This window comes from Polyodon spathula, chromosome 26 (assembly GCF_017654505.1).
Source record: "Polyodon spathula isolate WHYD16114869_AA chromosome 26, ASM1765450v1, whole genome shotgun sequence".
Taxonomy (NCBI): domain Eukaryota; kingdom Metazoa; phylum Chordata; class Actinopteri; order Acipenseriformes; family Polyodontidae; genus Polyodon; species Polyodon spathula.
This window is the reverse complement of record NC_054559.1, coordinates 18259541-18271317: the sequence shown is the minus strand read 5'-3', so window position 1 is coordinate 18271317 and position 11777 is coordinate 18259541. Positions and strand designations below refer to the sequence as shown.

At 42.6% G+C, this 11777-nt stretch overlaps 1 protein-coding gene across 2 annotated transcripts in view; it reads right to left on the bottom strand.

Moving 5' to 3' along the window:
* Positions 1-2018: 2018 nt before the first annotated feature.
* The window catches only part of LOC121300714 (insulin receptor-like), a 78977-nt gene continuing 69218 nt past the window's right edge, over positions 2019-11777 (bottom strand). The window contains exons 12-23 of one of the 2 annotated variants that reach the window (XM_041229440.1): positions 11430-11465; positions 8715-8998; positions 7945-8087; positions 6844-7003; positions 6359-6461; positions 6180-6247; positions 5809-6038; positions 5419-5529; positions 5035-5194; positions 4341-4470; positions 3612-3746; positions 2019-3055 (exon numbers count right to left, since the gene is read on the bottom strand). In XM_041229440.1, the coding sequence (XP_041085374.1) occupies positions 2713-3055; positions 3612-3746; positions 4341-4470; positions 5035-5194; positions 5419-5529; positions 5809-6038; positions 6180-6247; positions 6359-6461; positions 6844-7003; positions 7945-8087; positions 8715-8998; positions 11430-11465 (1903 nt within the window). In that variant the 3' untranslated portion in view covers positions 2019-2712. The remainder of the gene's footprint in view (positions 3056-3611; positions 3747-4340; positions 4471-5034; positions 5195-5418; positions 5530-5808; positions 6039-6179; positions 6248-6358; positions 6462-6843; positions 7004-7944; positions 8088-8714; positions 8999-11429; positions 11466-11777) is intronic. The other variant, XM_041229441.1, reaches the window with a different exon arrangement.

Sequence of the window (11777 nt, the reverse complement as noted above, 5' to 3'; positions counted from 1 at the left end):
AGCTGCTACCGTTTTTATTAGACTCAATCGCTTTTTTTTCTGACTTTCAACTAAAACTAGGCACCATACAATTTAAAATTATACTGTATTTACAAAGCAAAAAATAAAATATAAAAAAGGGGGATATACATGAGGCAATTCTGAAATATGACCTCAAACTTACTCTGCTGTGTCCACTAAGGGCAGTAGATGAGATTTGTTTAGTATAAAAAAATAAAATTTGAAATCACTGAACTTAATGTTTACGATATTCAACATTAGTGTGGAGACACCCCAAACGTCACTGATTAGCAGGCAGTATTCCCACGCTGGTGTAACCCTTGTAGCCACACACACACACACACACACACACACACACACACACACACACAAGTCAAACCTTTACACTCGTTTTTTGTTGTTGCATTTAATGGGAAAGAATCGGTTTTATTTCACTGATTTTGATCACGTCCTAAGAGTTTGCAAAGCTGTTCCACACACTTCAGAAAGTCACACTGTGGACTGTCTCGACTAAGCTGCTCTGCAGATGTGTCCACACATTGGAGACTAGTTACAGCGTGCTGGCATACACCTTAAAGCCACCTGGAGTATTGCTGGTAAGCAGTCAGTACGTTTTGTGAATCGAACACATTGGAGTATACTGCACCTTTATAAGCATCGGTTCATAAGAAACTTTCATTGCTAAATGCTTCATTTAAAAATAAAACACATTTGTTAAAGATATGAAGCTTACAAAGATATATCTTTCACAGAAAAAAAGAAGCTTTTAGTCAATACATCCCTCAGCTGTTTGAAGTATAGGCCTCTTAATGAAAAGGCACAATTTTGAAGCGGCTAATATATTTACACAATTCCAGAGAGAAATAAAACGAACAAGCTATACCAAAGGGGGCTGGAGGTAGGGAACTGATTTTAAAAAACAAATTGATTACATTTTGTGGTTCTGTTCTGTATTAGATCTGCTGCACAATGCTGGTTTCTGATAGTGGCTCAAATGTATATATAAAAAACAAACATCAAAAAGAACATTCAATTCCCCTTGGCTCCTGTGTCTACAACCCTCAGACCCTCTCACTTCAGAACTGTGACAGTCATTCGAGTTGGTCCTGAGCATACAAGACCGAGATAATAAAAACAGAAGCAAAAGCACAAGCAGAACGGAGACACTGCTGGACGTCCCTGAAACCCACAGATATTAGAGAAAGCGCTGGCTGCAAGCACAAGCTTGCCTGACCCAGACATCACGTTATACAGACACCAACTGCAAACGCGACAGAAAAAACGCCTTGAAAAAAATTCATCTGACATGCTCCACTCCTGCCAGACCTACGGAACTTAACTTCAGGTCTGTCACCAAATCCCAAACCCTACGCCACAGGACACAGGCAAACCACAAAGCTAACCACACCTAACAAGGTTTCAGACTCCAGTGGACAGCCACTTGCCTTGGTACCCCAGGTAGGAGCAAGCGGATTGCACTGTTGCTATAATTGTCCTGTAACTTGAAAGTTGCCTGTCGCTACTGAAACATAGAGCCCTATTTAGAAGCTCTAAAAACTCTTTCCTAAAGCAACATGCGGTAGTCCAGGATTACTACGAAGCAGGGATGTGAAACCTGCTGCATTTCAAGAGACTTTCTATTCACTTTTTGACACTGTTGCTTAAGAGAGCCTCGATCAATTACAGAATATCAAACGGAATTTATACAAACCTTTAATTAATAGTGAATAGGGTCGTAACAGTCTTAACAAGACTTTTTTTTGCTTGAACTCAGTTTTAAACGTTGTGAATAAACTCTGAACAATGTTTAGCTCTGGTTATTAATGGCATGTCTCAGCCTATGAGAACAGAATACTCCTCCAGTGAAGCCTAGATTACACTTCGCTTGGCAGTCTGATCATTATGAAAATAATGAATTTGATTTTGGGGTTGCAGGTGGGGGGGACGGGGACGGGGGACAACAAAACAACAAAAAGACCCGGACAGGAAATAAACAAAACAAAAACAGGCTTTGAAGAAAAGCCTCTGTGGTAAAAACATTAACACATCAAATTATGTACAAAAAAAAAACAAAACCAATTTATATAATGATCATCTACTGTATACCCACAAAATGTCAAAGCAGCAGCTATTGGTCAATCTCAGGAATTATTTCCGTCCAATCACTTTAAAACAACAACAAACAAAAAAAAACAAAAAACAAAACAAAAAAAATAATAATAATAATAATCCTTCAGCCGGTAACGCGAGTAAACAAAATAAAAACAAGAGAGATCTGTGTGAAGTTTGGAATTCTGCACAAAAGTAAATGAGTTTTGTTCCACGAGATACTGTCTATACTGCTGTCTCGTGTAAATCATTGAAACTGTTTTTTTAAGGAAAAGAATAAATTGCTGTTTTCAGGCCACAGAGATCAAGGTCACTTCCTCTTAAAACCATTGGATTTGCTATAAGGAGGTCGGTGGTGGGATGGCGCGAGTTTTTCGGGTTGTTTTTTTTTCTTTTAGCAGCCTTTTGATAACGGGTTCTCACAGTTAATTCCACTGACCAGTCGGAAAACTTGACAATAACAAAACAAAAAGGATGATAATTAAAAAATATTATGAATACAAACTTTGCATCCTGTGTCTCACACTGTGGCGGCCAAGTAAAAAGTCCTGAGATCTGTTGTAGGGCCTCAAAAAAAAAAATACAAGAAGTGAACAGGAAATGTTAGGATGGGCTGGACCTGGGTAATGACAAGATACGGCCGTTTTTCTTGCCCCCGTTCATATGCGTGTAGGGCACGTGCTCCTCATAGTTCCCCCTCAGCCCGTTGTCCCTTCCCAAGCTATTCTCTCTCTGGGAGTAGGAGGCTGGGTCCAGGGGAATGTTCTCCATGTTTTCGAAGTCCATGTCAAACTCCTCGGTCTCCGGAGGTTTGTTCTCCTCGCTGTAGAAGAAGGACAGCTCCTGGAAACTGGGGTGGAGGTCATCCTTCAGCATCTCCATGATCTCCAAGAAGGTGGGCCGCATCTTGGGGTTGTACTGCCAGCACATCTGCATCAGGTTGTGCCTGCGGGGCGGGAGAGGAGAGCCCCATCACCATACCGTACAAAACCACCCTCAGCTTTGTTTTAGGGGCGAAGGAAAGCCGGTGGTACTACAGATTAACGGGGTATGCATAGCTGTGTAATTACATGTAATAACTGGTCATTACAGATGGTCCCCAGCTATTACGCCTAACCACTGTGTAATTACATAGAAATGGCCATTCAAACAACATCTTGCCACCTAATGTAATAAACACAGGCTGTTTCCATGTTGTTATATGTAATGTACGCCCTGTATTCTATAGTGCAACTGGAAAGCATGTACAGTACATGCGGAGGAGCTTTTACAGAGATATAGCTAACAGTTCACCTGCAAACAGGTGCCTCCTACCTGAAGAGACTCCACCGGGACCAGCTCTATATTAAGACCAATTTACTCATTAGGCACTGCCATGGGTGTGGCAGTGTGGCTCCGATAGCTCAGTTATCAAATAAAACGAGGCAACGAGCGATTCAGTGTACCCCCCCATACTGTACTGGCGCATTACACATCCCGAGCCACAAGGAAACGCTACTTACAGCCTCTCTGCGCAGTTGTCTGGGCGGTCCAGATATCCCCCGTCCATGACGAATTTCAATACCTGTTCGTTAGACAGACCCTGATACGGCTGCTCTGCCAACGTGCTGATCTCCCACAGCACCACTCCAAAAGACCTGCAACATTCAAAACATGCCGCGGTTAGCTCGGTGCACACTGTGTGCTTTCTGTGTGCTTCACTATTTCTGCTTAGATCCGTATTTGCTCTGCTTGCTCATTCCAGCTTTTGAAAAAGACACTGCAAGGCTGACTTTCTGAAGTGAGGTGGGGACACATATCAGTGCTGCACAGGCTTCAGCGCACAATACCTCAATGGTGGGCTTCGGTGCACAACGGCAATATGCTTCCCTGCCTGATGTCAATTTTTTTTTATAAAATCAGTAAAATTGACACACTGTACACCAGGAAATAAGATCAACAACACGTTACACACAATAAAAATGAAACATGGTAAGTCAGTCAACTATCCAGTATTGACAGTCAAATATTTCTGTGCATGTGTGTGTGTTTTTTTTTTTATACCTAGTCGCTGGACAGCAGTGTTCACCCAGTTCCACCACTGCAATGTGTATGTGATCCTGTTGGGCTTGTCCACAGGTAACCTAATTTCTATCTCGGTTCTTAGATTCAGCAGCAACTGAGATTCTGTACATGTATTATATTGTGCTTGTGTCGGCACATGGGGAAATCTCCATGGCTGTGAAACTCACCAGCAATCTGAATGTGCTGTGAAGACTCCGTCTTTCAAGGACTCTGGAGCCATCCATCTCACTGGCAGAAGCCCTTTGCCTCCTTTCCGGTAGTAATCGGTTTCGTAGATGTCTCTCGTCATTCCAAAATCTAAAAACGCAACGATTACCTCTCGTGATCAAATTGAACCGCTGTAAATTCAATGCATACAGTTTTAGCCAAAAGTTTCACGTCGCCCTACAGAATTAACTCCTCATCTTTCATAAAGTCGAATGAAACCTGCTGAATAATGTTAGGTTAACATATTGAATTACATACCACTGACAAATGTGGCATTTTGAAATCTAACATGAAATACCGTACTACTATTCTGGCTTCTGGTAGACTTCAGCGATATCATTTTGTAATTTCTTTGATTGCATTGTGTTAAATAAAATACCTAAATTATGTTCCTATATCTCAATCCTAAAATTTTTGGTGATGCAAAACTTTTGGCATTCATGCATTTGTCAAGCAAATATGGCAAAATACTAAATAAATAAAAGAATACAAAAATGAAATAAGCACCCTGCTGATGTTCAGACTCAAACATTTTTCATATGGCGTGATTAATGGGCAACAGCTGAGAGGTCCTGCCAGCAAGCAATGCCAAAGGGAGGGAGAATGTGTCAGCTTGACTGTATGGGGGGGAAAAGATATTTTTTCAGGACGTACCTCCTATTTTAACAGTGAAGTCTTCCCCCACCATACAGTTTCTCGCTGCCAGGTCTCTGTGAACAAACTTCTTTGCGTTGAGGTATGCCATGCCATCAGCTATCTCCGCTGCCATCTGGATCATCTCTTTCAGTGTAGGCGGAGGGCTGCCCGGGTTATTCTGCAGAGGGCATTAGGAATAAAATTAGAAGCCTAATTACATTTGTAATTGCACCCGACGCGCTAAAGCATTCTACAAAAATAAAATACTCTGAAGATTTTGGTTTTCATGCATGTTACTGTCTGTTACCATGACTGCAAAAAAGGGCAACAGGAACTTCGACGCTGCTTTTTGATTTGCAATAACAATCTTTTTTTTGTTATCAGGGCAAAGGTGGCCATTACCTCTGCCTCGGGCCGCAGTGAGCGCAGGTAACTCTTCAGATCTCCATGGGTCATCAGCTCCATCACAACCAGCGTGGGCTGACCTTTGGACACCACGCCCAGCAGACGCACCTGTAAAGCCAGAGAAGATTATCCCTAAGCAATGCTTTAACAGCAGGACAGAAACCAGAAAGCATGTTTTAAGATTTTGCTAATGTAATCAGTATGACAAGTATAATGATATAAGCGTCTACATAGTAATTAAACTATTACAGGGAAACATGACTCCTTTTGACTCAGTTTGATCCATTCCAGGTTTTTCTTTGTGGTTACATTATCTTGGCTAATAAAACCAGGTCAGCTTCAGCTTCACACACACAGGAGTTGGGAACCAAGCCCGTATCTACATACCACGTGATGACAGACGAATGCTTTCATGACTGAAGCCTCGTTGAGGAACTCAATGCGTTCTCGCAGGCTGGCGGACTCATTAACCGTCTTCACAGCGACCCTCATTTCCGGCTCTCCTTTCACGATGTCCTTTGCAATCCCTTCATACACCATGCCGAAGGAGCCCTGGCCCAGCTCTCGCAGGATAGTAATCTTTTCACGAAGAACCTCCCACTCATCTGGCACGTACACTACAAGGGAAAAGCGGCAAAGATTGTTCGAGTCTGAACCGTCACTTGCAGGAACGTACTGATCTTTGTGGTCTCAAAAAGGACAAGATTTTACATACATGCTATATTGTAATTCTTCACATAACAAGCAGGAACACTCACCATCGTTAGCACTGAGGTATTCTGGGTTAGATGAGGCATAGAGAGGTCCTGTTGGTCCTTCTGTTTGTCTAGGACATAAAAAAAAAGTGAAATATTAAAAGGCAGTAAGGTAATTAGTTAGTTCGAAGATATTTGGCGTCTGCATTTTTTTCTGATAAAGGATTATTCCAAAAGCTTACCTCTTCTTCACCACCATGAAGACTACCCCTGCCGCTCCGAGAACCAGAATGATGCAGATTACCGGCCCAATGACTATCTTCGCCAGGTTCGAATGGTTGTCCCCTGCAAGACCAAGGAGGAACGCATTTCATTTGATGGAGCTGGCAAATTCTCTAACCAGTAACCTCGGAAAGCCATCAGTATTAAAACAGGCTAAAGAAATCTAACTAGAAATAATTATTTTAGAGCCGTAAGAAATTCACTGTGTCCCATAATAACAATATGTGCTTGTTAGCTGCTAATGTTATTTTATGGTTAATGTTACCGCTTACTGTTCAGAGCCTCGGTAAAAGTCGAAACATTTCACTCCACCTTCATTCTCACCAAAGCACTCCCAACTGAGTCGCTTTCGCACTTACTGAAACTTGCAAACACACACCCCAGCACCTTGGGATAGCAATTTGCAAGCCGCCTTCAAATGTTTTGGTCTAATCTAGAAACTCACTGTAATCTTTAACGTAGAAGTAGGCTGGCTCCGTCCATGACCCGTTCCCAGCCAGCGAGGTTGCTCTGATCCGTATGGAGTAGTTCCCCGAGTGCAACACTTGCAGCTTGTACCCCTGATCAGTAGCATAGCTCTTCCTAGAGACACACTGGTGCATCTCCTGGTAGCGAGAGAGATAAAGCCATGTGTCACTTCATTTGGTAACGCTGCGTATGCTGCGCCTCTTGAAAGTTTTATGAATGTTGCATATTCAACCTACCAACTGCTATTGAACTAAATGACGAAGAAAAAAAACAGATGCACTAAATATTGTCCATTAATATCTAGGATGTTAAACTTAAATCAACTGCTTTCTATATAGTGAGCTGTGCATTCACCTAAGTAATAGATAGTTAACGATGCACATAAAAGCAGTGTTAGGTGCCAGTCTGAAAACAGCACTGTTGAGTCAGGCATCTGCAGCACACCAATGTCTGTTTCAGGACTTGCTTCACATTTACTAGGAAACTGAAGAAGCTCATATAGAAAGTGGCTCTTGCCAATCATCAGGAAGCAGCTTGTGTCACTCCCAGAATTTAGGCGATATAAGAGACATCATCATGCCGACAGCAATACTATCAGCGCTTGAGAAAGGGATTGTGGGAGTAATAAAAAAAACAAAGCAGCAGAAGCAGCAGCAGCAAAGGCATTCTAACGCATTGAATGAAAATCTGTAGCAGCGGTACACGTATCCAACACAGCTTTAATGCTTTCGATAAGGATAGTGAAGCATGACACTAACACAGCGACTCTCTGCACAACCCCATCAGTACATCACAAGCCCTTCACACACACGCTGGAGCAAACTGTCACAATTTGCTCAAGGAGGGGAGCCTAGAAATGAACAGAGAAGCCGTCATTCCATTCTATCGTCTGGATTTCTAAAGAAAAAAAAAAAAAAAGAGTCTGCCTGGCTGCCAAAATCCACAACATGTGCAAGAAAATAAAAAAACGACCCTCTAGCTGTTCATGCTTGTCGTATTTCACCCTTTGACAAAACGACGAGCCCCAGCAACGTGAAAAGCATAACAGGAAGAAGCCAGCACGTCTGCCCAGCCTCACCTCAGCCTCCCCAAGCCTCTTGTAATGAATCTCGTACAGGATTATCAGCCCATTCGGGTCTTTGGGTTCCTTCCACTTGACAAACACAACGTTGTTCTCCAAGACTTCGTGAGTCACTGGCCCAACGATGTCATCAGCCTTGTCTGCAATTAAAAAGAACCTCAGTTTAGAAATAAAAACACAAAACGGCAGAAAAAGCGTATGTAAGACGGGACAATAAGAATTCATTAGTTTAGGTTTGTAGCCTAGTTAATGGTTATAATGACAATTAGTCAGAAAGTTACAGTGGTTGGGAAATAATGGGATCCAAGATTGGAAATTGGCTTATTAGCAGTGTACTGCTTTGTAATGAATCAAACTCTGCAAATTATCAGTTTGTCAAGTTCGCTATCACCAAAGAACTCTGCGTTATCAACCGCACCGGTGTGTAGAAATGATCAGGTTTTACTTTTCAACAGCCTCGTTTTTATGTGGATCAGATTTACCCATTTGTGAGCAATCGGATTCCAGTGCAAAAGTTTCAGGAGACTGGATTCCTCCCAACCAGAGAGGGAAATAAGACTTCCCATTTCATAGCAGTTTGATCCACTCCTTGTTTTACTACGAGTTTAATAAGACGCACAGACCCGAGTTTGCTGTCTCATCAAGCTGGTAGTAGAAGCTGGAATGGGCGAGACTGTGGTCTTACTTCCATCCCTAGGAACCCTTCCGAACATTTCCGAAACAATCCAGCCGTTGCGCACGTCTAAATGCAGTGAACGACCCCCTACCCTCAGGCATGGTCCTGGCGCTGACATACGCAGCCACGCTGCAGCCCGCGTTCTCGGCGTTGCAGGCGTGGATCTCGATCCGGTAGCTGGTGAAGTGCCGCAGGTTGGAGATGACCAGGGACTCCTTGAACCAGACCTTCTCCGACAGCTTCACGTACTCCTCGCTGGGGCTGTCCGTGGACGAGGTGTCGATGGAGGTATTGGAAATGATGGCTGGTGTGGTGAGATCCCCGGGGAAGCTGCTGTTTGCCACAGAACCTAGTTCCCTGCGCCGACGGGCAGGCCTGAGGAAATGGAACAGACAGGGTTAGTTCCCAGCACCACGCCAGAACAGCCGGGAGGGGGTTATATTTGTTCGACAAGCCTCAATGCAGTCAACCCGCACGGTGCTGGGAAGTTTATTTGATCTGTTTGTCACACCAAGGCACATTAAAACCGACACATGTCTGTAATTATATCCTTAACTGGCATCCGGTCGCTTGTCTAAATGTGTGTCCTTATTGATTTTCATGATTGTTCTTGGGTCAGCACTTGTGTCCTGTTTCTCAATGCTCTGTCCTAGAGATGGACTAGGACAGGAGTTGTCGCCTTTCTTCTGGATAGTGGCGGGGCTAGGTAACTAACCTGTGTTATTTCTACCCCAGGGCAATGTGTGAGTTTCAGACAGACTGCATTATGCAGTACATACCTGTGTGTCAGTGGGCTGTCCCACACACTGTTCCAGTTAGAGGCAACAAACCATGTCCTTACAACCACTTTTAAATCAGCCCATTTTAAACTGCTGCGTAAAAAAAGTGTCTTAGAACAGTGTAGGAAAAACATAGCACAATTAAAACATGTCAAACCAAAACAATGTAAGATACAACTTGTGACCACTAGATGGTGCCCGCGTGTTTATTTTGGGCTGCTAGGTCTTGTTTTTTTATATACATTGTACAGTGCTATTGCTTTACCTTTGCATGGCTTTTTCCTTTGACTATTTAAATCAACACAGCCTCTGTGTGCACATTTAAGAGTTCCCTCTTGTGTGTACTGTGTCCAGGACTTAATTATAAATACGAAAACAGCTTTTATTTTTGCTCTTCAAAGTAACAAAGTGTTACTATCTTAAGAGAAAGAAAAAAAATTCATCTGAGGAGATAAAATGGTTGAGGGATCAGGAGGCACGCTAGTTCGACTTGTGGGCAAGCAATAACATATACTTTAGGATGCCATAAAAAGGGTGTAATCCTCACAGCGACAAATAAAAACCCTGCAAAGATGTAACACAATGCAGGACGGTTTATATATAAAATAAAAAGATCAAAACACACAGCGGGCTGTGGGGTGACCTTGTGTTCCTTCGTGCCACCAGATCTCAGAAGAAGCCCAAAGTGGTTTCTGAATCTGGATAGACCTTGCATCCTTGTTATTTGGTATGGCAACGTCTCCAGTGGGATAGAAGCCTGAAGCTTGATATATACCAGCTATGGCAGCTCACACAGCCCACACAGGAGAGGAGGTGCCAGCGAGGACCGCATGGCAGTGGAAACAGAACCTGCTTAGCTGGCCTCCAATCCTGAACTGCAAGAATGCACTGGCACAATAACAACAACCAAAAAAAACACAGCCACGCTTTATTTTAAGGGCCTTTGTTTATTAACTGTTAACAAACAGCCAATAAGCACGTTAATGTATCTAATAAAATATCACTATACTGATGATCAACACCCAGTCGATCATGCTTGAAATCTGTTGGCATTTTTATTGTAGTAATGTTTAGCAAATTAAAATCAGGTATTTATTAACCCATGTTAACAGTTAATAAATGGCCCTTAAAATAAAAGGTGACGGAAAATTCTTCCTATTGCCTTTCCCAGTCGTAACCTGCATACTGATCCTGCTCATTGTCATGCCACTGTGTGATCTTCGGGACTTTCCTTTGTAATGGCTCAGCCCTCCCCTCCAAAGAGCATCTGTGGAGACTGTAACTGATATTCCCTAGTACAGCTCTTCACTAGCCAGCAGTTACGTTAATAATTGAAATACTACCCAGATTTTCAAGTGACCCTTACTAAACCCTACCTTGTGCAACCTAATATGTATGAAACTAGAATCAATTATTTGTGGTTTTTATTTTTCGTGTTGTCAAGTAAGATTCTCTTATAATATTACTGAAGCACACTGCATGCTTTACTCTTGAATTGAATGAAGCACCACTTGATTTGAATTCAGGTTTTATTGTAGGTTTTCTCCCCAGACTTGCTTCAACACCCGAGCCCAACCTTACCCAGCATCTTCAGAAACGAACCTCCATTCTCCACACAAATCGGGCATAAAATAACAGAAACTGACTTATCACAAGCACTTTGTACATTTTAAACAGCTGCAAAGTGTCTCTAGTTAAACAGGGAGACTGATGAATATGAATGAACTTAGTACTGCATTACCAGTATAACGATACAAGATGGCAAGTGCTGACATACTGTACTGTATTTATTTTTGTATACAGTATTCTTTAAGGTTTGTTGGGCTTCACACAATGTATTTTGGAACGATTTTTGAATGACATAAGGCTACACTGACAGTAAGAGAGGGATGCTGTGTGGAAGGTTGCTGAAGCAAATCCAAAATTAGTGCACCAAATTATGTAGGTCGCCAGCCCGCTATTATTGCTCGCAGGGCAAGAGACGGAGGGAGAGAGTGGTGAACTTTACCGTTGTGCACCATTCTTACCTGTCCTCTTTAACGTCATTCAATGCAGAGGACTTTCTGTAAAACAAGACAATCAACCACTTTCAGGGTGCTTAGTCCTCCCCTCACAGGACATACTGGCAGGGCTGTGTGATTCAGGGAGATCCGACCCCACCCTCATAGAGTCCAAGGCCTCCCTGCTGTGCTGTCATTTCAATGCTAACTGCATTGCAGTACCAAGAGGGGCTTTCAATATGTTTCACTGCTTCTGGGATGGAAAGAAGACTCTCACTGCATAGCAGTTTAATCCATCCCTGGTTTTGCAAAGAGTTTAATAAGACAACTCAGCTTGTTACCTACATACACACTAGGAGTAAGCTCAAATTAAAA